Consider the following 26,761-nt stretch of genomic DNA (forward strand, 5'->3'; position numbering starts at 1 on the left):
ATTCCCAGAACTGATTATTCATGAATTATGTGATTATAATTGATTAGTGTTTGTCTCACATGAGAGAAACTCATCCACTTTATAAAAACAATGATCGAGTAGGTAAGTTTTCAAAGCATTTTTGAACTTATATAGTACCTTTATTTCTTTAATATATCGTGGCAGATGATTTAGTAGTCGAAGTCCTACATTGTTAAAGTTGTTCTTGCATAGACTTGTATTACATGGGACAATGTGCAAGTCGTCTTTTTGCCTTGTGTTGTATGAGTGTAATCCTGAGTTGGTTGTGAAATCATCTGAATTGGATTTTATGTATATTAGAGTTTTGTATATGTACAAAGAATGGTAGAGGTAATATATGTAATGATTTGAAAATTTGTTTACAACTAGTGGTTTTTGGGACCTGGGTCATAGCTCTTATAGCTCTCTTCTGTAATTTAAAGATCAATTTTGCATTTACCGAGTTGCCCCACAATATCAGATAACAAAGATTGGAAATGAGCATAATATAAAGTGCGGACAGTCTCTAGTCCAGTCACTCTTCTAACTACCCTTAGGCCAAAACATACTTTACATAAGTTGTTCGCTAGCTTTTGCATATGCATAGTCCATCTTAGATGCTTATCTAGCCAGACTCCCAGAAATTTTGAGTGATCTGTGTAGTTGATAAGAGTGTCATCAATCTTTATTGGAGGGCATTCAGGTTGTAGTTTTTGAGGATGATGGAAGGCTATTGCTATCGTTTTCTCTTTATTAATAGTTAATCGATTCCTCTCAAACTACTCCGTGATTTTGTTTACTGTTTCATTTGTTTTCCTTTGAATTTTGTTAGTGCTATTTCCTTCTATAAAAATGCTAGTATCATCGGCAAAGAATGTGGGTTTCCCATGTTCTATGCTGGCCACCAGGTCATTTATATATAACAGAAACAACACTGGTCCCAGAATGGAACCTTGTGGGACGCCATATCTGATGGGTCTCTTTCGGGATAGGTAATTAACGTTTCAGTTAGTTTTTTGCATCTGTATGTAATATCTACCATGTCTGGAAGCACCTTAGTGTAACCCCTCGTATTCCCATTCTTTCCATCTTACTTAGCAATATACCATGATCTACTAGGTCGAACGCTTTTGATAAATCCAAAAATACCCCTATACTCGTTTTTTTCATCTAGTGCTTTGTAAACCGTTTTTGTAAACTATGTGATTGCTGTATGTGTTGATTTTCCTTTGCAGAATCCATGATGTTTATTGTTGATTATGCTGTACTTATTTATGAATGATAAAAATCTATTGTGCATAATTTTTTCGATTATTTTAGAAAAAACCTAAATTAATGACACTGGCCTGTAGTTCCCAACAGCTGCAGTACAACCTTTCTTATACAAGGGTTTCACTTTTACTATTTTTAGTTGGTCGAGGAAGTAACCAGATGTAAATGACAGATTTATGATGTATGTTAGAGCATTTACTAGTTGAGGATGACATTTTTTAATAATGAACCCTGGAATACCGTCAATTCCCATTGATTTTTTGTTAACCAGTGTTTTAATTATGTCTACCACTTCCCTTTCAGTGGTTTGGGTTAAGAACATGCTATTGCTGTTGTATTTTATTGTGTTGATCCTGTCTTCATTGTTTTGTGCTGCCCGATTGTTACGCCAGATGTTCTGGGCAATGTTAGTATAGTATTCATTAAAAACATTGGCTATAACTTTTGGATCTTGTATAGTTGTTCCATTCACTCCTAATTCAACGTTCTTTGGAACTTTTTGCTGACTACCTAATTCTTCTTTTATTAAATCCCACATGGCTTTTGATTTGTTCCCGGATGATCCTATTCGCATGTTGCTGCTTAATTTTTTTGCCTCACCGATAATTTTGTTGTATATTTTTTTGTACTGGTTATAGATGTGTTTCCTTCTTTAATTAAGCTATGAAGAGTCCGAAGTCTGTTTCCTGATACCCTTATGCCTAAGGTAATCCATTTTTTTTTTGTTGCTTAATTTTTACCAATTTTTTAGGCCTAGCTATATTGTGATACTACTGAAGGATGCCTAAAAATTCATTGTATGCATCACTTGCCTCATTTTGTTTAAGAACACTCTCCCAGGTCTCTCTTCCTAGTAAATAGTTTAGATATTGTACGTTTTCCTTACTATAAGATGTAGCTAATCTGAACTCTTTAGTTATTCTACCTTGTCCTTTTTTGTTCTTATAATGCATACTCTACGGTGAGTTCTTCCTCAATTAACTCCACAGAAAAACATTAGCAGGTTCATCAATTTTTCGTGCAGTCTTGAAAAACAAACGAATCGCTGCTGTGCGTCACAGAACAGCAGATTTCTAAGAATCCACGCGGCGATCCAATCGAACTCAAACGTGTGAAGACTGGTACGCTCCGTTGCCTGGAAATTGAGTTTCTCAGTCTCCTCGTAAATTGCGTTTCCGTTTTTTCAATTTGCGTTGTCCCATTTACTAACATGTGTTCAACACCGGCTGATAACACTTCTCGGAAATCGCGGTTGCGTTTCAGTTGCCAGTTTCCTTGGTGTGCCCCCGGCCTAATAAGAACTATTGGCGTGTTATCTAGGTCGTTCAGCCTCACGGCTCATTGTCCCGTGTTCACAACCTTACCTTTTCTATGTACCTAGTGTAGGTACTTTGTGGCGGTGATGTTTCCTATTTGGAGAAGGAGTGCCAACTGCCAGCTGGTGTCTCGAATGTATGTGCACAAAATGGGAAGGGGTTAGTTGATGTAAATATTAATCGTGCTAACATGGTACTAAAGCGTGTGATTTGTAACAACGTGTGTTCCAAAACTTATACATTGCTTGCTTGTTCTAATGCGCACAATGTAAAAAGATCTTTCTGCAGCACCAATGGTGATAAAGTATCAACAGATACTGAAAAGGACGAAAAGAAACGTAGTGGATTTGCACGAGCGTTCGAGAGATACACGTCAACCCCAGAAATAAAGACCCAGACACCGGAGAAAGAAGAAACATTCGCATCATTACTACGGAATTCGAAATTAATTGACGTAATAATTTCATACAATGATAAAATGTACAAGTGTAACTGTAGTGTGAGCGGAAGGGGCCGCCAGTGCCAGTTTCATGATTAATGATGATGAAGTGTATTCAGTGTATAAATATGTTTTTAATGTGCAGTGGTATACAGAGATAGTTTGAAATTCACGTGAAATTTCAGAGATTGGCCCATGCATATATTTGCTATATGCCCCCACACCCTCCCACTGCACCCCACCTTGCATAAATAATACAAAACTGTGACAACCTTAACAACAAAATATGAATGTGTGTATATATATGTATTTGTATTATCAAATTTGATACAGTTTGTTTTCTTCATGCAGTTAGGGGATCCACAAGGAAAAGTTGTGACTGGAAATATTTTCCATGTGGTTGGAGATGATCTTTACATTGATTTTGGGTGGAAGTTCCATTGTGTGTGTCCACGTCCTGCCAAGAATGGGAGGTAAGTTCACGTTTACATTGTGGCTTATTTAGTGATTCTGTGTTGCTTAAATCAATTCAGTAATGTCAAGTGGAGGCAGATTGTGGTTGCTGAATTGGGAACAAAATTTGCTGCATTTTATTAAGCCTTCACTTTGGTCAACAGAGAAGGATCACAATAAATTTAAGGGATATGAAATGCTAAATTCTTTTAATCATGCCCCAGATATTAGTATTTTAAGTAAAAATTGATTTTCCATGACTTAACAGTTGAGGAGGTAAATTCATGGTAGTGGGTGATCATAAGATAGTAGCTTTCTGTTTTTTTCAGACAGAAAATGTCTTGCCTTCTGTGGAACCTGAGTGTACATTATGGAGCATCTCATTGTGCAATTATCTTGTTTCTTTTCTAGTGCCTTTGCTTTAGATCCAGATATTCTCTTGACCACCCTACTTTCAAGTAGTCTCATTTTCTGTTCTTACCTCATAATGAGAGACTGAGTTTCACATGAACATCAGATAAGAAATGATGTCTAAAGTTACTGTTACTGTTACTGCATTCTTTGCAGTGAATATGTAAGAGGTGCAAAAGTTCGACTGAGAATCAAGGAACTAGAACTATCATCACGGTTCCTGGGTTCATCTCGTGATCTTACATTGCTGGAAGCAGATGCTACATTGGTAGGGCTGATCTCTTCACCAGCACGGTTGCTGCAACAGGCAAAGTAATCTTAGATGAATTGCAAGTTTCTTCTAGCAAAAGGTGGAGTAGACAGTCTTCTTTTGTGTGTATGTTACTTTTGTATACAGCTATCCATAGACAAATAAAAATATGTTTACAAAACATTGGAATGATTTATTTGAAGAGTTATGCATACAAATATGTCCACTATCCTTTCTCTTCTGTTTGTTATTTTTACTGTGTGGATGAAAGTCTTTTGTCACATCATGATACCCAAAACTGCATCTAGAGCCTTCAGTAATATGAGCATTAAAAGACACTCACAGTTAGAGGAGACAGGAGGCAGTATATAGGCTTGAGGGGAGAAGAGTGTGCATGACAACCCAAGCTATCATGTTAGCCACTTCAGTTGCTTGTGTGCTCACAGAATGTAGAGCAAGGTGTGGCTAACTTTTGAAAACATTACTCTTCACCACTGTTAACAAAACACAGAAAATTTAAACAACAGAATAGGCTCAGGTTGTTAAATTCTAGTCAAAATAGTGTTATGTGAAAAGATGTGATCTGATTTCTGCCTGTTTACTCTGTAACAGTAGGTACATCTTTCAGACACTTCGTAAAAATGTGAACATAGCCTGTAGCAGAAACTGATAACATTGCAATATGACACCAGCCCTGAAATACAGAAGAGACATAAAAGCAAATTGAGCTGAAACATTTATACCAAAATAGAAGAAATGCGAAAGGTGAAGCAGTTTTAATACTAATACTGATGTCTCAAATGGTACCCTGTTTATACTCATCAGAAGTGCTCCATGACAGATTCTCGTAATCCAAGATATGTAGTAAGTACCCTTCAATTTGATGGAAATTATTTAGCAGTGGTATACTGTGAAAAGACTGTAGGAGTGGTGAAATAACATCATACAAACTTCTTTTTGGAAAAAATGGCAAATAAGAAATAGCATATAAGTTTTGACTAAAACGTCAAATGGTTTATTTGTGAGTATTAATACAGGAAAAGTGTAAACTTTACAATAGTAAATAGAAAAATATACATTTATTCAGAAGGGAGTTACTAGCTATGTATTATGTAAACTAATATGACTGCAATGATTTTGGTGAGTGACCTTTAACACCATTTATTAAGTACTGAAAGTGTCAAGCCATTCTTAGAAACCTACTTTGTGTGTTCCTCTGATGTGGTTTAATGGCTGCTTCAAGTGGGTGTCAATATAACCCTTTTGAAGATACTGACAAATTTTATAATTCAAAATGTGTCTTAAACTAAGTTGTATCTTATAGAATAGGCAGCATAAAAGCAAATTCATGCTATTTTATGAGGATAAATATGAGTCCTTTCAATGTCAATGAAGTACATACAATAATTTCTCATTTCACAATGTTCATTTAATGAAAATTTTGAGCACGATGGAAACCTGTGAAGTCAAATATTGGCATCAGTCATATTTTACAAGTAAATGAATGATTGAAGATTTCTGTCTTCTGGGAAATAATGACATACAGTCCATTGAAACTCAGCCAATGTTTCAGGGGAACACTGACTGACATTCAGTGAACTACATGGTGTTAGATCCCAAAAGACAGAACTCTTTGTAACCATTCCTGTGAGAACCTGAAATATCTAAATGAATCATTGCCTGTTGATGTTGGATGTCATTGCGACATTTTCCTCATTAATGTTTTGTTCCTACATAATGTATGTTTGTTTTAATTAGTGCTGGCCATTTCAACTTTAGTACAGTTCTTCATAATAAATAATTTCTTACATATGTGTAACTACAGCCTCACCTTTCCTTACTGTTACGTATGTATATTTACTCCTTCAGATTGCCATGTATCCAACTGGGCCTCTAAATGAAGAATACATTTTTGTTTATTAAACTAATTGAAAGGAATACACACATTTAGGAAAATGTATTTAGGTTATATACATTATTTGTGCTGTGTTAGCCCAAATGCATACTTGGAAACCAAGGCATTTGCTTTAATGGCCACTATGGAGACAATATTGCTTACATACATCATCATATACAATTATAAATAGCAAGAACTGTTCTTTGCACTGCTGCTTTCTTTTTTTCTGTTAAGTCTGAACAAAAGGTGGTGACAGTCAATATTTGCCTTGACGCACTGCAAATAGCTTATAACAATGAAAGGGTTAAGACTCATAAACATAAGCGCAGTCTTTAAAATTGTTACATAGATATTTTTCTTTTTGAGACTTTGAGTCACCTCACTGTATTTATCTACTTAGTCTATCATAGTTTAGATAACTACTTTTTAAGCAGGTGTGGCTCATGACTGTGTCTTAGGTCTGTAATGTAAAATAAGCTCCATGTGCTAAATGTCATTTTTATATTATAGGGCATAAAATAAGGTTCAATGTATAGACTTCAACATTTTATCCCACAAAGCATTTATCAGATTTTAGTTACATTTATTCATGTTTTAAGACAGCAACATTACATTTTAACGAGACTGGCTGATTTACCAGACAATTTAAGATACTTTGATGGAATATGATACAGTGCGTCAACATCGGGGTTGTCTGGTAAATCTTATTTTGATCCATAATGTTCTTCCATTGCCTTTACATTACATGAAGCTGAAAACAAACTGTAAAATTCTTCAGAAATGACTAGCTATATAAGATGTGATGACACAAAATATCTCTCTCATTAAGACCTATAACTTTTCATTTCAAATATGTGTTAATATGATGTGCATTTAGATTTATGATATAGCATTTAAATTTTACTGACTGGAAACTGTTTTTTGCATGTGACAGATAATGAAAGACAAGGATGCCTCCCCATAGAGCAATAACTTTATTATTCAGTGAAAGCTCATGGTACTCCCTGGATAATAATTTGAGGGATCCCAGAATCAAGAAATACTGGTTGAGAGAAAACCCCGATGTTCATATTGGGACTGTAATAAATTATTGTAAAATTGTTACAAGTTGCAAACCAAACCTGTTTAAAAAATTGCAGTCTTTTCTCAGTCCAGATATTTTCCATCCAAGAATCAAATGATGACTCTGAAACGGTATCCTTTACCAGTATATGTTTAAGTGTCAGTACTTCAGGTACAATTGTTTATTAGATCCATTTGTCATCTTATATTTACCTCAATGCAAAATAAATTAATTATGTATATTTGTTTTCCCTGTCACCTGTAATTGGAGAACACAGTACCCAGTAGATGTACAGAATACTCCCAGTTATTCATGCATGGGTTATACAGATTGTGGTCTCTGTTGGTGATGTTAATATATTGGGTAAAAACATAAATGCCATAAAGAAAAACATGGACATTCTAATAAGCACTACTATAGATATTGGTCTTGATATGAACACAGAAAAACTGTCTGCATTCATGTCTTGTCATCAGAATGTGGAAAAATATAAATATAGTTAATAAGTCCATCACAAATGTAGCAAAAATGAAATATTTGTGAGGGACAGTAACAGATCAAAATTATATTTATGAAGAACTAAAAAACAATTTAAATTTATTTCAGAATACTTCACATGTCCTATTTAGAAACCTAAAGATTAAAATATACAAAACCATACTGTTGTATGTAGTCTTATATGCATATGAAACCCTGAAGATGAATGTGACGTGTTCCTCTGAAATGTTGGTCAACTACTGGACTACACGGCATTATATCCCAGGAGACAGAACTCTTCCAGTTGGATATGGTCAGAATTGGAAAGCCTCAGGATTTCACACCATCTTCAACTTTACTGGCATATCACATAATATAAATACTGCTGAGAAAATTTCATATTAATATAAAATTTTATTGAAAATAATTTTATCTATTTTATGCTTTTTATGGATATCAGAATTAAGTCTTCCACCCTTAACCGTAAGAACTTTTGGCAAAAAGGCACCACTTTATTTGAAAACTTATCTTATATTGGATAAATATAACAGAAAGAAAGAAAAATGAGGGACCATTTTAATACTGGTAAGAAAGTGTAAGAAAGTTAAGTGTGTCACAGACTAGGTTATGTTTTTGTAATGATGACTTAATTTATTTGGCAACTAATTCAATCTACTGTGTGGATAATTTTCTGGGTACCTGCACACAAACCTCAAAGGAAAAACATCCAAATCTGTTATGCTTGTTAGGCAGGAATCCTGTTCATAATGTACTGCAGGATAAATGAATTTTTAAAAGACAACTACCATACTCTGCAACCAGCTGAGAGCTGCATTACAGGTGAAGCCACAGACGTAAACACTGAGAATATGACAATGCACTGCCAGCTCACACACCTTGGAGCGTTAATAGATGAGCATGGAGCAATGGTGGAATGGTAATTAGCGAGGTAAAACTGAAGAACTCTGATAAAAGAAATTGCTCCAGTGCCCAAACCTCATATAAAGTCACTGAGGGCTGAATTTTGACCTCCAATGGGTGAAGCCAGCATCTAGCTGCCTGAATGGATAATTCTGGCTTCTAACTTGTGTTTTTGTTATAAGGGCTTCTTGTACCTACATTAGCCCACTTAATTTAAAGTTGGTTGATTGACCCTGTCAGTATCGAGACTATATATCGACTCAGATAATTGAGAATATACTAGACGATATATTGCATCATTCTACTTGCGGGTTTCCATCTTATTGGAGAACACTATTGGTTTATTGTCACTGGTCTGTACTTCTGAGTAGAGATAAGAATATCGACTGCTCCAGTGCAGAAACACATACCATGTGGCCAGGACACCACCAATACTGTTGGTGGCACAGGATCCTATCAGAAGAATAGTAAGGATGTTCCCAACCTCAAGACAGTTGAGGTCAGTGTATTGGTACATCCGCTGTCCATCTTGACATATGCATGTCGCATTTAGCACATGTGCTGGGTCACATTCCATGCTTGTCAAGAATACGAGATGCAGGAGTGCAAATATGCAGGCACAGAAACATGTCACTCCAGCTACAACTGCCACGCATACACTCATCACCTGCAAAAATATGAATACTCTATAGACATTTCATGAGACATTCAGGTCATTTATGATGTGAAACAAAATGCTGTAAAGTCTGTCTAAACCATAACCTGCATTGAGTGGAAACTCCATATTATCGCAAATTCTCTCTGTCTCTGTCTTCAAGAACATAAACACAAATGTAAAACTGTATATAATAAATGTTTAATATAGAAACAGAATTAAAGACAATTTAACAGAAAGCACTCTGAATATTTATTCTGTCCATATAATTTTGTTCTGAACTGTGCTGTCTGGATTTTATTTGAGAAGGAAAAATCCCTACATATATGGAACATAATTAAGCTGGACTGTCAACACAGTGTATGCAGAATACCTTAATGTGCTACTGACAGAAGGACAGACAGGGAAGGAAAATTGATAACATGAACTACATAGTAAGTGTACAGTATACTCATATATGGATTTGAAGCTTGTGATTGGATAAGATAAAGTTGTCCCTGTGCTTCCTTAAGCATTATCCAGTATCAAGTATTGAGGGGGTGGGTTTCCCCATGCACCGCGACTAATAGTCTATTTACGTCCCCCTTTTAATTTCTACTGTCTCCATACCCTACCAGTACTGGTGCTCACTATCAGCCCCTTTCTGCCAGCAGGGTTTCGACCCTCTACTGGCAGCGGTACCTAATACTTCCCCATCTACTGGAGGCATTGGAAACTACTTGGGCAGGAAATTTTTTTGCCTAATTTAGCTCAGAGGTCTCCTAGAGACATGAGGTTCTTTTACGTGCCGTAAATCTACGACACGGGGGACACGGCTTAAAGTCCCTCCTGGAGGACTTTTTCCCTGAATTTTTCTGCCCTTAAAAATTCCACGACCTCCACCAGGTTTGAACCCGCGTACCTCGAGTCCTAAGGTGGGAACGTTACCCCTAGACTATTCCTTAAGCATTACATCATGAAAATATATGGCCAAGTGGGTGTACAACTCCACACATTCTTAATGTTGGCACTAAATATAGGTGAATGGTCACCTTCATGCCTGAGACACCTCTCCTCCAGGGAAAAGAGCCTTTGGTAGTCATTTGTTAGGGGGCTGGGTGGTCCAAAATTGATCTGGATGCAGCAGAGAATAAAGAAGTCTCTTGGCCTACCAGGAATTTAACCATGACTGCCCAGTAATCCGGACCCAGTCCCACAGTCATGATACCGAGCTAATGTGGTTCCTGTGATTGGATAATTTATTTGTAATATATAATATAAAGAGAAAGAAATACATGGATTATGTAATGTGCAGTTTTCTTTTTATCTTGAAGTAAGTAACTCTGAACAGAATATAAATAAGAAAATCTTCAGGTATCTTGGGATTTTATGATGTGGGTTTTAATGTATAATATTTTACATGGGACTTCTTCTTTTTTCAGCTGGAACATTCAGTACACATACCAGCTCCTGTACTAACAAAAGCTTATTACTTATAACTAGTCACAAAACTTACTGTTGACTAGTCTTTGAAGAATCTAAAAGTTTTTGACAATAGTATATTACCACAGTTATTGAAATTTTAGATATTGTCCATCATTCTGCTTTTTTATTTAAAATCAGAGCTTCAGAGACTGGACTCTGCCTCCATCCTCAGGTAAACGTCTACTCATTTGGGCCCAATGGACAGAGCTAGTCCTTATTTCTGGACTGGAAATATGAATTAGCAATAATGATTGGGTCCAGCTGAGTAGATTTTTAGTTGAGGAAGGAGACGGCTTCAAGAACCTACATACAATTTGGGAAGAAAGTGTTAATTGAGTAAATAATTTCCATTTCACTGGATGAAAATTTATCACTCACTTCCAAATGATTTGCCCTTAACAACACATCTGAACTCATTCAGACAAGCTGACAGTATATCTTACTTTGGCATACTGCTCAGCACCAATTACAGTGCATAAAACTATTAACATATCCTCCATGTTCCCATGCTAGCAATCAGTTAATTTAAGAAGGAAACCTCCATCTAGTGCCGAGGTCAAGAATACATGGATCTGTACATCCACTCCCCCATATATTATCATAGTATAGTGCTTACTTTGTAAGTGCAGGAGCAACTTTTTTTTTCTTACCTCAAATTACATACACAATTTATTTAATAACATTTGCTAATCTAACTTACATTGTGCTTCTGTAATTATAATTCTATTTTTTTTATTATTATTATTTACATCCACACTCCTTGGCTGTACGGTCCTCTGGAACATTGTTTTCCCTGGCACAGGTGCCCATTCTTCTCAGTTATTTGCTTTTTATAACTAACTTGTCACTTTCAGCTTTGTGGAACATTTCCCTAATTATCAACCCAGCATTCATCCTTCGGTTATTTAACATACACTGTTTACTAAGATGAGGTTGCCTCATGTCCAACTCCAAACCTTGAGAACCAGGGGCAACCTTTCACTGGCCCCTACCCTTCAACTTGCATAGCATGGGTGAACCCTACCAGGAGCTTATGCCCCCTCTAGCACAGCTCTCCAGGTAATAATTGAGGCAATTTTTTATGCAGATCCCATTAATTATGTGTAGATGTTGATTGTAATGCTGATACTTCTCTTCAGTCATTTCAATGACACATGTGAATTGCTCACCTTAAGAGAGAACATCCAGATGCCAAGAGGCATACCAGGGTAGTCTTTGTGGCAACAGCACAGCAGCAGCAACCCCATGATACCAGAGAGCAGCAACTGAAGTACAGGGTGAATGTGATGAAATTACATCTTTTATCAGCATTTGTGCATGCGAGCGTAACAGAAGGAAGGAAGGAGGAAGGGAGGGAGGGGGAGAGAGCGAGCTAGTGTGTGTGTATGTGAGTACACTATGAGTGTGAGTGTGAGTGTGAGGTGAGAAATGGAATAAGTGGTGGTATGTGAGTGAGTGTGACAATAAGAGGGTATTTGTGCACTGTGTGCATGTGCATGAGTGTGCATATTGTTACTTCAGTAACTGTTAGTTGGTTGATTTTATTAACTATTCAACTCTTGATGAAGAAAAATCAAGTCAGCTGTATGTTAGTGAATAATTCACCAGACTGCCACAGTTTGGACATCAGTGCCATATTTAATTCATCCTAATGTATATACAGGGGTTGAACAAAATAATGGAACCACTACAGAGACTGCACATTTTTCTTTATTAGTATGGTTTTGCACCACCTTTTGCCTTCAATATAGCCACAGTCCTTCTCCAAATAGACTCATACAAGTTTTGAACAGTCTCTAGCGGAATTTTATACCATTCTTCTTGAAGAACATCTTCAAGTTCATTTAGAGGTGCTGGAGGTGGGAATCTGTTCTTCACTCCAGTCTCCAAGACTGACCAGAGTGTTTCAATGACATTCAAATCTGATGATTGTGCTGGCCAGCGAAGATGCTGAAGTTCATCTTCATGCTCTTCAAACCATGACTGAACAGTTCCAGTTGTGTGAATGGGGCACTGTTGTCTTGGAAAAGTGCAACGTTGTTCAGAAATAACATCTGGGTCGTGGGATTCACCTGATTACCCAACCTCTCCATGTACTCCCTTGCAGTAATTCAGCCACAAAAGGCAATAACTGGACCAACAGACTACTGAATCATGATACTGCTGCCCAAATCATTACAGAACCCCCCCATGTTTCCCTGTTGGAACCAGGCATTCTGGATTGTACGCTTTGTTTGGTATTCTCTAAACGTAAACTCTTCCTGATATAAGGAACAGCATGAACGATCACTCATCTGACAATATCACACACACACACACACATGTTCCCGATTGCCTGAAATTCAAGTTTTATGGTCATGATGCTATAATTCACGCATCTGAGAATTACTTTCAGTAATCGAAAGTTTAGCTTATGAATGTTTGTGCCCCAACAGAAGATAAAATTTATGACATAAAGGACAGGTTCTATAAAGAACTAGAACATGTATTTGATAAATTCCCGAAGTACCCTATGAAAAATTTGTTAGGAGATTTCAGTGCCAAAGTAGGGAGGGAAGACGTTTTCAAACAAACGATTGGGAAGGAGAGTTTGCATGAAATTAGTAATGATAATGGAATTAGAGTAATAAGCTTTGCCACATCAAAAAATCCTACTGTCAGAAGTACAATGTTCCCACATTATAACATCCATAAATTTACTTGGACATCTCCTGTTGGGAAGATACACAATCAACTCGACCATATTTTGATAGTCAGGAGATGACATTCAAGCATACTTGATGTCCAATCATTCAGGGCAGCAGATTGTGATACTGACCACTACCTGGTGGTGGCAAAGGGTAGGGAAAGACTGGCAGTGAGCAGACAACACACAAAGTTCATATGGAGAGGTTCAATCTCAAGAAATTAAATGAGGTAGAGGGTAAAGAGCAGCATCGTGATGAAATCTCAAATAGGTTCGCGGCCTTGGAATTCTTGGAAACTGAGGTGGATGTTAATAAAGCTTGGGAAACTATTAGAGGAAATATAAACATTTCTGCCAAGGAGAGTCTAGGTTATTATGAACTGAAGAAGCATAAGCCATGGTTTGATGAAGGATGCTCAAAATTACTAGACCAAAGAAAACAAGCCAAATTGCAATGGTTACAGGATCCAAGCAAAATACATAGGGACAATCTGAACATATAAGATGTGAAACCAGCAGGCATTTCATGAACAAAAGGAGGGAATATCTGAAAGACAAAATGGATGAGCTTGCAAAGAACAGTAAGAATAGAGACCTGTATAGATGAATAAATTGCTTTAAGAGGGGTTACCAACCTACACGTAACTTAGTGAAGGATGAGAATGATGTTCTGCTTGCAGATTCCCACAGTATTTTGAATAGGTGTAAGAACTACTTCTCTCAATTATTAAATAAACATAGGGTCAGTGTTGTTAGGCAGATAGAAATGCGCACAGCTGAGATGTTAATACCTGATCCCAGCCCTTTTGAGGTTGAAATTGCTATTGCAAAATTGAAAAGGTATAAATCATCAGGTAGCGATCAAATTTCTGCAGAACTTATTCAAGGAGGAGAAATATTATGTTCTAAGATCCACAATCTAATTACCTTTATTTGGCATAAGGAAAAATTGCCTGATCAGTGGAAGGAGTCTATTATTGTACCAGTTCACAAGAAGGGTGATAAAACTGACTGTAGTAATTATCAGGGGATATCACTGCTATCAACTTCATACAAAATTTTATCCCAATAGTCTTCTCTCAATGTTATGTCCATATATAGAAGAAATTATTGGGGATCATCAATGTGAGTTTCAACATAACAGATCAACTACAGATCAGATCTTTTTCATTCGTCAGATTATGGAGAAAAAATGGGAGTAAAGTGAGACAATACATCAGTTATATACAGACGTCAAGAAAGCCTATGATTCAGTTAGGAGGGAAGTATTGTACAATATTCTGACAGAGTTTGGGATACCCATGAAACTTGTTAGGTTAATTAAAATGTGTTTAAACAAAACATATAGTAAATTCCATATAGGCAAACAGTTGTCTGATAATTTTCCTATTCAGAATGGTCTAAAACAAGGAGATGTTTTATTGCCACTCCTTTCCAACTTTGCTTTAGAATTTGCCATTAGGAAGGTTCAGGGAAGCCAGGTGGGACTGAAATTAAATGGCACACATCAGCTGTTGGCCTATGCCAATGATGTGAATCTACTGGGTGATAATGTATAGATACCATAAAGAAAAACACACAAACTGTAATTGACACAAGTAAAGAGGTTGGTCTAGAAGTAAACACAGAGAAATCTAAGTATATGTTGCTGTCTCATCACCAAAATGCAGGGCAAATTCATGACATAAAGATAGGTAACAGATGCTCTGAAAATGTGGCACAGTTCAGATATTTGGGAACAACAGTAACAAATCAAAACCTGATTCAGGAGGAAATTAAGAGGAGATTGAACTTGGGTAATGCTTGCTACCATTCAGTCCCGAACCTTTTGTCTTCTCGTCTGTTGTCCAAAAACATAAATAGTAGAATATAGAAAACTATACTTTTGTCTGTAGTTCTGTGTGGGTGTGAAACTTGGTCTCTGACATTAAGGGAGGAACATAGACTGAGGGTATTTGAGAATAGGGTGTTGAGGAGAATATTTGGACCAAAGAGAGATAAAGTGACAGGAGGTTGGAGAAAACTGCACAATGAGGAGTGTCATAACCTGTACTCCAAGTATAATTAGAATGATGAAGTCCAGGAGGATGAGGTGGGCAGGGCATGTAGCACGAATGGGGGCGGCAAGGAATCTATATAGGATATTGGTGGGGAAGCAAGAAGGAAAGAGACCACTGGGAAGACCAAGGTGTAGGTGGGTGGACAATATTAAAATGGATCTTAGAGAGACAGGATGGGATGGTTTGGATTGGATAGATCTGGCTCAGGATAGGGACCAGTGGAGGGCTCTTGTGAACACAACAATGAACCTTCGGGTTCCAAAAAATGCTGGGAAATTCTTGAGTAGCTGCAGAATTGGCTGCTCTTCCAGAAGGGCCCAACTCCATGAGTAAGTAAGTAATCAGAAGTTTAGCAATTGCAGCCCTACTCTGGATGCTGGATTTGTGAAGCCCATGTCAGACAGCTTTCTTTTTTTGTGGAAACAGTTTCTGCAAGATAAATACACATTCAGTTCTGCTGTCACCTGTGCTGCAGTAGTTCTGTAATTTTTCAAATTAATCTTTCTCAATATATGACGCTCTTCTTCTGTCGATGTTGATTTTCACCCAGTGTTCCTGTTCATTGATGTTTTCTTCCCAGGATTCATGTATGGTGACATGTCCTTAGAAACTGTTGTTCTCGATACACCTAATAATGTGGCAGTTGTTGTCATACAACATGCTACAGCTAAACACACACCAATGATCTGTCCTCTTTCAAAATTGGACAAGTATCCTACTCCCTGATTCTTTCACACAGACTACCATTCAACACAATTACTGATGCAGTGACACAAGCACTACAGAGTGTAAAAAATGGAAGAACATAAAGTGTTGCTAACTGAAGTTCTTTCAATGTAGCCAACACAAACAAATTCTATTCCTCAATTTCTTAGTGTTTCCATTATTTTGTTCACTCCTGTGTACTCATACAAGAATTTTATTTGTCTATCAGATATTAATTTGCTACATTACTTTATCTTTTTGATTTTCTCAAAACAGAAAATCAGTTTTATGACATTCTCTTTAGGTGACAAACTGTCTCGTCTATTACAGCAAAACGCTTGAGCAGAGAGACAAAGAACTTGCAAGATGTCTTAATGCAAAAGAATGTATCTTTCTCATGTGGCATACTCGTATGCCACTCAGTTGGCAGTATGATCTGCAGTAACATTTTTATATAGTTGAAAATATGTACTTTATAAAAATTATGGAATCGTAAGTTGAAAGAAGGATAAAGTTGTTACTTTAAAGATTCCAGTTTTTGTTAATGCCAGATAATTGGCCATACTGTAATTTTGTTTAAAATCTTACACAGTTCCAATGTCCCTATCACTTATGTGTGCCAATTCTTGTTTTTCTAGAAAATAATCACTTCAAGTCAGTATTACTTATTTGTGTTACACAAAAAATTATATTTTATTTCCAATTGAATGCATTTTCATAAAAAAACTACTAACTGGTAAGCCACTCCAATAAGGGATGTCACGGACACGGAGATTTGGAGCCCATAAGAGCAGCCATACTGCAAGAGACGACACCGCAACCCCCAGCAGCACCTGCAGGGCTGCTAGTGCTGTAGCCAGGCGATGATGGCGCAGAACTGGAGGGTGGTACTTCCGAGGCACTACAGACAAACAAAACTTATTACTAGAACAATCCTACCAGCTATTTCCATGATAGTTTTTCTATCAACAGTCAATATTAGGCTGATGCAGAAATATCCTAACAAGTATCCCTAAGGTTCATCACCCTGATGATAAAACCACAGCATCTGACCTTATCCTGAACTAGTTCAATCTAGTTCGCTTCCTTTCGACCTTCCTCTCCATGGTAAGGTAAATTTGTCCCAGTGCTTAATTAATTAAGTACTACACCATAAAGACACATGAGGGAGCTGAGGTAGAGTTCCACCGTTCTCTGCCTCAGCACTAGATGGAGGTGAATGGTCAGCTTTATGCATCTAGCTGCTCAGATATGTGGCTGGGTGTGCCCCACATCTGGTCTGGATTCTGTGGAGTAGAGAAAAATCTCTTTTCCTTGCCAGGAATCAAACCACAGCCATCCAGCCCATACTCCCTGTGATCTGTTTTAATATTATCCTTCCACTTATGCCTAAGTCTCACACTTGGTTCCTCCCTTTAGGTTTTCTAATCAAAATTTTGTATGCATATCTTGTTTTGCTTTTGTATGCCATATCATCTGTGTTGATTTACTAACGTTTATTCTAAAGTTATCGTAATATCTAATACTTAGGGAAGACCATGACAGCTCAGGACAGCAATGGGCTAGAGAGTCAGTCACTGATGTTTGATTCCCTGTAGGCGAGCCACCGATCCACAATGGCTCTGGGACAGCCCAGTTGTTATCTAGCAGGTTTTACAAGTTTTCATTTCTACTAATAAAGCAGTGAATATGAAGCTGACCCAGTGTTCTAAATGTTATGTTATTTGCAAACAGAAGTGACAATATAAATAGCAGCACTGCTTCCATTCACTGAGCTCTTATTTCTGTAATGTTTTTTGTGTTCCTTTTATCTTAAAAGTGTTCATTTTCATATATGCCAAGCAAAAGAATTCATGAGGTATTTTCATTTAGAAGCATATATTAATGCATACAGGATTACTGCAAGATACAGGTTTTGTTTAGAACAGTGGTAATTTGTCAGTTTTTAATTATAAGCTACAATGGTACGTCCATAAATTGCACTGAGATCTCAGTATCTGCCTGTCTTTCCATAAAATACGATATACGATAAAATACGTATATCCTCAGCTTCATACATGCCAATTAAGAAATTTCATATTGCAAATAAAGTTTTTGCAAGATGTATGTTTTATTTAGCTGACTGTCATTGCAGCTTTGCCTATGTATATTGTAAATGTAAATATAACGGTCTATCGTTCTTTCTTTCATGGCTCTTTCTGTTAAAGTGTAATACAGTTCTTCTCTGTATTTTTACAGCATGGAGATCTCCGAGTCTTGGTGTGGCTTAGAACCTCAGTGTGCCTTAATCAGGCCCTGGCTGAAACCCTCAAAACATTTCCCACACCCCTACGAATTTCGCGAACCACAACATTTGGCTAACGTTACATGAGATCAGACTTCATTCCAGCATGCGAAAATAATTCGGCCACAGATTTTGCAATACGTGACGTCATCTGAAGGGGGGGCAAGGTAAGCTAATATGGGTGGCTACAGTACAGTATGGTCAGTTTATTTAGTAGACAAACTTATAAAAAATTCGAACTTGGTCAAAAATTCTGTAGACAAGGCTCGCCACTTCCTTATCAGAACGATTATATTTTCTTCACACATGCGCGCGCAGTCAGGTGACTTCCTGTCACGGTTCTCGTCTTACATAACAATGCAGCGAAACACGGCATGACGTAACGCGAAGAGAAAGTGACTTCAATTCCCATTCTGCTCGACAAGCGGCTGTGTTTGCGGGAACTGTCAGAATGAGCACTAGATTGCTCAATCTTCTTACCCCCTCAGCCCGACTGAAACATTGGCCTTCTCTAGTGTACGTAAAAACACATGTTCCTAGTAAGTCTACGCACCCTATAGACATAAACCTTAAGCTACCACATTCTATACCGCAGTACTAGATGCTAGTAAATGGCACCTTATTGGTCCGGCCACTTTACCGTAAGGAAAAGAGTCCCCATAACCCATGGAATGGTAGGCTGGAGCCCCCCCCCCCCACGAGGTGGTCTACACACATGACAGCAGAAAATTGTTAGTAGTTGCCAGGACTGTCCAGGTTTTCCTATTGTACGTTTCTTTTTATAAAGCCGTAAAAGCAAATGTCGATCCTTCGATGAAGGATCAGACCACCGCAAGGCTTGTAACCACAACACATCCATAAAAAAATATGTCCTAAGAGGACGTCAATTAGGCAAAAAATAAATACACATACTACACAAAATGTTATAATTTCTTACGTATCCTCCGCAGCAGCCTAGGGCTACCTGATGGATTTAGGAAAGCAACAATCTTGCAATCAGTTAACTTAGTAGCAGTAACTGATGGTTCAACACCAACAGTACCAAAGCCAGCAACTGGACACGATCTGGAAATTGTTCAATCCATTTCTAATCATCACAAACTAGTTCCTTCAGACCCAGTTTAATATCAACCTGATATCTACTTCACGGGCTTCAAAATGGCCATATTCCGAAAGATTTGCAGGCCAAGTATGTATGTATTTATTTCCTACATAGCCAGCCCGTCTCTCCTTGGGGTTCACTAGTAGTACAAAGTTAAGTGATGTTCTCCATTCCTGGCCTGAACTATGGAGTAGCGTTCTTCTACAGAATCAAATAGTTCGTCTGGTAATCGAGAAATTCCTCGTGTGTTAAGGAACTCCGAAAGATCAATACCGTGTTGACAACAGCCCGCCAATGATCTTCATCCGGAGCCAGATGAATCCAACCCACAGACATCCCTTCCACATTTCTTAAACAGGTTCATTTTATATTATTTTTCTATCTATGACTAGCTCTCCCAAATTACCTCTTTCTTTCAAGTTTTTCCACTCAAAAGTTGTCTTCTCTCTTCCCCCACCTTATAACTGATCGCTTTGTGGTTGTACAGCGCTATCAGTATCTGAGACCGTATAGCATCGACTGGTACGATTAGTGAATAATGAATTGGGAAGGATTTGGAAGGAAATGGCCGTGGCGTAGTCCTCCGTAACTTATTAATTAACGTTTATTTGGAGAATTATTAGCAAAATATTGCTTTTTCAATCTAACAAATCAAGTTCAGTAAAACGAAGGGCATCACATGTCACGATACATTTCCTACGAGAAGACGTCGCTAAAACAAAGACAATTCAGATTACAGGGGATGTCTGGACAATAAGAACAATTAAATTGGTAAATTGGATCGCGTAGTCAAAATGTCTGAAGCCCTGTGACAAAGGTGAGTTGTGCAGTGCATTAATAAGCAGAATCCAAAAAGGGAAACAGTCAAAAGGTTTGCCTTTTACGGTCACCCAACCAATTCACACAGCTAGTAAGACATACGTGCTGCAATGTACAAAAATATTAATGATATAGACCGTTATTACAATTCGTGACAAAGCAAACATTTCCGGACTTCCTTTTTAAGAACGACACTTCTTATGGCCCTTTTGGAATTTTTTTTCCCTCCGCGAATATTACCATGTGAATTGCAGGCCCACATAAGGGGGTAACAATGTAGCCGACATGGCGAAGAGGTTGCCTTTTGTGAAGACGGAAATGTTACTTCACAAGAACTGCCTCCTTATATGAACACTTATTTACTTACTTACTTACTTAATAACGGAGCTGAGCCCTTCTGGAGGAGCCGCCAATTCTGCAGCTACTCAAGAATTTCCCAGCATTTTATGGAAGGTTCATTACCGTGTTCAGTAGAGCCCTTCACGGATCCTTATCCTGAGCCAGATCGATCCAATACATATCATCCCATCCTATCTCTCTAAGATCCATTTTAATATTGTTCACCCACATTCGCCTTGGTCTTCCCAGTGGTCTCTTTCCTTCTGGCTTCCCCACCAATATCCTATACACATTCCTTGCCTCCACATTCATGCTACATGACCTGCCAATCTCATCCTCCTTGACTTGATCATTCTAATTATACTCGGAGAAGAGTACAGGTTATGAAGCTCCTCATTATGCAGTTTTCTCCAACCTCCTGTCACTCCACCTCTCTTTGGTCCAAAAATTCTCCTCAACACCGTTCTCAAACACCCTCAGTCTATCTTCCTCCCTTAATGTCAGAGACCAAGTTTCACACCCATACAAAACCACAGGCAAAAGTATAGTTTTGTACAGTATATTCTAATATTTATGTTTTGGGACAGCAGACGAGAAGACTAAAGGTTGTGGACTGAACAGATAGTAAGCCTGATACGAACGCACAAAACAGTAATTGAAAACCTCATGTTCATATGAGTGCTTAATAGTTCTTCAAAATCGTCTCTTGAAATATGTGAAAGAAGCTTTTAAATGTGTTTATTCTTGGTTGGAGTTCTCAAATGCGTTCTTTTGAGATTTTAAATTCTGGGCTGAGTATGATGTTCACTTTTTTTAATTTTTTTTATTGCTAGTGGGGTGGGACTAAGTCCCTTGTATTGCGGCCACTTCTGGGCTAGTGTGCCAGCCCCAGATGATAGGTGATGGTGATTGTGGAACAATTGGTGGAATGAAGATTGGCAGGGAAACCGAAGTACTCGGAGAAAACTGCACCAGTGCCACTTTGTCCACCACAAATCCCACTTGACCAGACCCCGGGATCGAACCCGGGCCGCTGCGGTGGAAAGCCAGCGACTAACCGCTTGAGCTATGGCGCGGCCTATGATGTTCACTTATTAAAGATGTAAATTTTTTTTGCCTGGCCAATCAGCAGTGCAGACAGCCTACATCCATCCATATACACTGCAGAATGACGTTACCTCCTACCCCATAGGGCATTTAGGTGGGTTCAACAAGTTTATAAGATGTAAAAGTTTGTAACGACGGTACATCAGTAAAAATATTGTGTTTCTGGACATTATTCATCGTCTTGTCTTTATCTAAAAACCGTCCTGTTTATTTTTCAAAACATAAAGTTTCGGAGACTGGCTTCTGCCTCCGTCTTCACGTAAAACCTACTCAGTTGGGCGCAATCGATAGACCTAGTCCCTATCTCCAGATAGGTTTTACCTGAAGGCGGAGACAGAATCCAGTCTCCGAAACGTTGTATTTAGAAAAATAAACAGGGCGGTTTTTCAGATATAGACAAGAAGATGGATAATGCCCAAAACAATATTTATATTAACAAGTTTACATTTTTAGAGAAATTTTATTGCATAGAATGCCGCTGAACAGTACAAATATTGCACAGAACGATAAATCGTTTTTCTATTTATTTCGTTAAATGTATATATCATCGAAAAATATTTCAATTAATTATAATTTGGTTGAACAAAAACATTTTATGTAAAGAAAAAATGGTAAAGCTATTCTTGTAACAGGCCGTGACGGTCCATAGAGTTGTGGGACGTCGAAGCCCCCACATTTTCTTAACACTCTGCTCACAGATGCCGCTGAGGTTGTCAGTCTTACTGGCAGCCCTTTACCCCGAGGAAGATTCCTGGTACTCATTTCTGTTAGAGGCTGAGTAGACCCCAGGGCCTATATCACCAGAAATTTAATGAAATTCGATGTGAGTTTTAAGCAAAGTAGGAGATCTGTGATGTAAAAAAAGACAAACTTTACGAGTGTTTTTACGAACTTAGACCAGTAATATATGCAAATGGATACATATCCGACTCGTATTGTGGTGGTGCTGGGTTCGATCCTGGGCAGGAATACAGCTATATGGACTTAAGTTTTGCATGATTTTCCTCAGTCCCTCCAGCCAAATGTCGTAGTAGAGACTTAAATGATGCCCTAACCGTTTCCTTCCATATCCTCATGAATTTATAATTCTCTACCATCCAGTTATTACGGAGCCGGGATAGCTCAGTTGGTATAGCGACTGGCTACGGGCTGGATGACCGAGGGATCGGACATCGACTCCAGGTAGGGTCAAGAATTTTCTGTTCCCCACTTCGTCCATACCGGCTCTGGGGCCCATCCAGCCTCCTATCCAATGGGTACCGGGGGCTCTTTCTCCGGGTGTAAAGCGGCCGGAGCTTCAAGCTGACCACTCCCCTACAACTAGTGCCGAGGTCAAGAAAATATGGATCTATACATCCACTTCCCCAAACGCCTTCATGGCGTAGTGCTTAATTAGTTAAGCACAGGGACAAATTTTACTTTTTTTTTACTTTGTCATCCAGTAAACTGATACTTCGAAGAACTATGGATAGCATCTTTAAATAAACCACAAATGAAAAAACTTAATATTTGAACCCGCTTTAACCCGATTACCCAGTTTAGGTCTCCTCTTATATTCAGTGTTGATTCTCTCAGAAATGAAAACGAAACATGAAGCTGAATGCAAAACACACTCCAAGAACAGATTTGACATTGAAGAAAGCAGTCTTCTGGGATTTGGCACCGTGTATANAGGATAACAGCCCACAGTGCTTCAAAAGTAACTGCACTTTCCCTCCTTTTCTCCTGTGTGCTGTCCTTGCAAAATTCCGTTTATTTCCAGTTCCGTGATTCTGCTAGTTCGCAGCAAAACCACGACCGCGGATGGCTCCCCTGCCTACGGCTAGCTACATTAATCACTCTGAGGTTTCATCTTATGAGTCAACCTTATATCTCCCCTCACCCTCAGAAACGCTGTCCTGTCTGCCTAATACTGAAGTGCATGCATTTAAAGATTAAATAATCTTGGACTGTTCAGTAATCTCATATCTCATCTTCCATTTTTACATCGCTGGTCACAGTGGCCGCGCGGTCTAGGTCTGAACTGCCTTCGTTCGCTCGCTCGAACATTGGAACCATGGGTTCGAATCCGACTCGAGTCATGGATGTCTGTGTGCGTTTATTCTGTGTGTAGGTAGCGGCCTTGCATAGGGCTGATCCCCCGTTCAAGGGGTCCTACCGAATGTGTATATGATTAAGAAACTGAAACAGTCCAACAAAAGGACTGCAGAGCCATACACAGATGTGTCGTACGTTCGCCCCGAGACCTAGAATTTGTATCACGACTTAAAGTAATAAAAGTTCTTGTCACAGGTTTGTATTCTGGTTTTACAAATGGAAGTAAATGGAAGGGGAGGCTGGAGGCTTTTGAACTTTCCTTGGACGCAAACACCGTTATATAGCGCGCCTCTATATCGACCCCCCTAAATTGCCTGGGGGAGGTGGAAGGAGGGTTTGAACACTTTGTATACATACAAGAGCGCGACGTTCCGGTTATTTTTACCGCTCTAAATCGTTCATTCCCATCAGAGTTCCGCTTCGTACCAAGGGACATAAAGCATTTCAGGAAGACAGAATTCCTGCAGCCTTTATATCAGGGCTGTCCGGGTTCATACAAGAGGGGACACACTGCATACCAACAGAGTATGTATGCTGGGCCACACGAGCGCACGAAGTACGTCCGTTGCAACGAACGTACTTTATGACGGACGTTGCTGAGGATACCACACAGTTGCAGAATGCGGTGCGTAGTTTTTCCTCTGCAATGGAGCCAGAAGAAAGCTTAGCATTCGCCTCTCTTGTTTACAACAGACGTCACGACGTTCGTTACAACGGACGCATTTTGTGCGCTCGTGTGGCCCCAGCCTAGAGGTAAAGTTGTCCCTGTGCTTAACTAAGCACTACGCCATGAAGGCGCATGAGGGAGTGGATGTATAGATCCACATTTTCTTGACCTTGGCATTAGTTGGAGGTGGTCAAGCCCCGGCCGCTCTACCCCCGGGGAAAGAGCCCCGGGTACCCATTGGTTAGGAGGTTGGGTGGAACCCAGAGCCGGTCTGGACGACGTAGAGAAGAGAAAATTCTTGAACTTACCGGGACTCAAACTCCAACCCCTCGGTCGTCCATCCCGCAGCCAGTCGCTATACTGACTGAGCTATCCCGGCTCTTACAGAATCCAGTTAAAGTTACTGTTTTCGCTCGCTCAAATCTGGGATTCTGGGTGCAAATCTCACTTGAGGCAAGCATGTCTGCATTTGTCCTGTGCAGGTAGCGGCCTTGCGAAGGGCTAATCCAACCACCCAAGGAGCCGTACCGACCATGTGAAAGATCCACAGTTCCACATTAATTGTGGTAGGAAACAGGGAAAGTTATCCCTGTACTTACTTATTTAAACACTCCACCATCAAGCGTTACCGTGTATTCTCGACATTAGATGATGGTGAGCTGTCAGATTCATGCCCCGGACGCTCTGACCCCAGGTAAACAGCCCCCGGTACCCATTGTGTAGAAGGCTGGGTGTGCCTCACAGCCAGTCCGAACTCTATGAGGTATCTTGCCCCTCAGAGGAATTGAACTCCGGCTCCTCAGTCGACCAACCTGTACCCTAATCGCTGTATTGACTGAGCTACCTCGGTTCACTAGGACTAAGTATTTTTTTTTTTGCAATATAGCGATACAAATATCCGACCCTGCAATGATTATATTTTTGAGAACAAGCACGTGAATAAGAATTCGACCCATAAATTAATTTAAACTTATTTAAAGTAAATGTTGCAGGTCGACCTGACCGCCTCTGCGATCTAGTAGTCAAGAGTTCCTGGCTACAGATCCAGAGCTTCCGGGTTCGATTTCCATCACTACCAGATTTTCTGAGAAGTAGTGTGTCTGGAAGGGGGTCCACTGAGACTCGTGAGGATAATTGAGGAGCTACTTGAATGGAAAAGTAGCGGTTCCGGTCTAGGAAACCGAAATTAACGGCTGTGGCGATTCGTTGTGCTGACCACGCGACACCCTCTATCCGCTAAAGTTGGCACAAACTTTGCCGACAAGCGGCGGTCGCTGGATTGGTATAGTTCGCTTGCGGACTAAAGCCACGGAGTTTGTTTTTGTTTTGTTTGTTGCAGGTCGACGATGCATAAGAAGCAGCCACTAAAAGTTTGCTTGACAGTCTTGTTATTGCTTACCGCCCTGGACTCATACTCGTACTAATTCCATACTCTGAGCGGTTAGCACCCCACTCTTGTACATTACGTAATAAGCACTTTACATTGCATGAACTTTATGAAAAGAACTACAAATTGTGAGATTTGTCTATCTGTCCGCATGTGTGGGAAATTGCAGATGGATTTCAATTAAATTTGATTAGAGGTTGGTGCGTACATAAAACTGCGAGGGTAAATTTAATTTCACTTCGTATCGGCCCAAATTGATACATACATTACATGAAGATGGGGTCACGCGGTAGCGTAGTTCGTTGAAGCACTATGCTACAAGCCGGAAGGTCGCGGTTTCGATTTCCGATGTCACTGGATTTTATCAGTTGACCTCATCCTTCCAGCCGCTTTATGGCTCTGGGGTGGACTCAGCCTCTGACAGAAATGAGTATCAGGAATCTTCCTGGGGTGTAAAAGGCGACCATGCGTGAGGCTGACAACCTCACAGCCATCTGCGAGTCGATTTTCTAGAGAAAATGTGGGAGCCTTGACGTCTCAAAACCCTATGGGTCTTCACGGCCTGTTACAGGGATAGCTTTTACCTTTTACTTTTTTACATGAACATGAAACTAAATTTATCATATTCCTAAAACAAAGGTTCTTCTTGAAAATTATCGTTATGTGATATAAATACAGATCTCATAAATACACACACATATATATATATATATATATATATATGTGTGTGTGTGTGTGTGTGTGTGTGTGTGTGTGTGTGTGTGTGTAAAAAAGTAAAGTAAAGCTATCCCTGTACCAGGCCGTACCATAGGGTTGTGAGACGTCGAGGGTCCCACATTATCTAGGCAGTCGGCCGAAAGATGGCGGTAAGGTTGTTAGCCTTACGCGCC

General features: G+C 39.1%; 2 protein-coding genes across 5 annotated transcripts in view; one reads left to right on the forward strand and one right to left on the reverse strand.

Annotated features, from left to right (window-relative positions):
* Positions 1-2,690: 2,690 nt before the first annotated feature.
* LOC111867177 (28S ribosomal protein S28, mitochondrial) lies at positions 2,691-4,322 on the forward strand. Its single transcript, XM_023856772.2, has 3 exons — positions 2,691-3,042; positions 3,379-3,500; positions 4,048-4,322. The coding sequence occupies exons 1-3, from the start codon at positions 2,779-2,781 to the stop codon at positions 4,205-4,207; spliced, it is 546 nt and encodes a 181-aa protein (XP_023712540.1). The 5' UTR covers positions 2,691-2,778; the 3' UTR covers positions 4,208-4,322.
* An 807-nt stretch (positions 4,323-5,129) lies between these two features.
* Positions 5,130-26,761, reverse strand: part of LOC111867192 (sarcospan) — a 37,724-nt gene continuing 16,092 nt past the window's right edge. For all 4 annotated transcript variants that reach the window (XM_033752589.1, XM_023856802.2, XM_033752588.1 and 1 more), the window contains 3 exons: positions 16,804-16,970; positions 11,788-11,883; positions 5,130-9,166 (listed from right to left, as the gene is read on the reverse strand). In XM_033752589.1, coding sequence (XP_033608480.1) covers positions 8,801-9,166; positions 11,788-11,883; positions 16,804-16,970 — 629 coding nt within the window. In that variant the 3' untranslated portion in view covers positions 5,130-8,800. The remainder of the gene's footprint in view (positions 9,167-11,787; positions 11,884-16,803; positions 16,971-26,761) is intronic.

Source organism: Cryptotermes secundus, unplaced genomic scaffold (assembly GCF_002891405.2).
Source record: "Cryptotermes secundus unplaced genomic scaffold, Csec_1.0 scaffold518, whole genome shotgun sequence".
Taxonomy (NCBI): Eukaryota; Metazoa; Arthropoda; class Insecta; order Blattodea; family Kalotermitidae; genus Cryptotermes; species Cryptotermes secundus.

Excerpts from the sequence above, each read along its gene's own strand:
- LOC111867177 (XM_023856772.2), top strand. The coding sequence starts at position 2,779 with ATGGTACTAAAGCGTGTGATTTGTAACAACGTGTGTTCCAAAACTTAT. Across the intron at positions 3,043-3,378 it reads GGAATTCGAAATTAATTGAC|TTAGGGGATCCACAAGGAAA; the intron begins GTAATAATTTCA and ends TTCTTCATGCAG. Across the intron at positions 3,501-4,047 it reads CGTCCTGCCAAGAATGGGAG|TGAATATGTAAGAGGTGCAA; the intron begins GTAAGTTCACGT and ends CATTCTTTGCAG.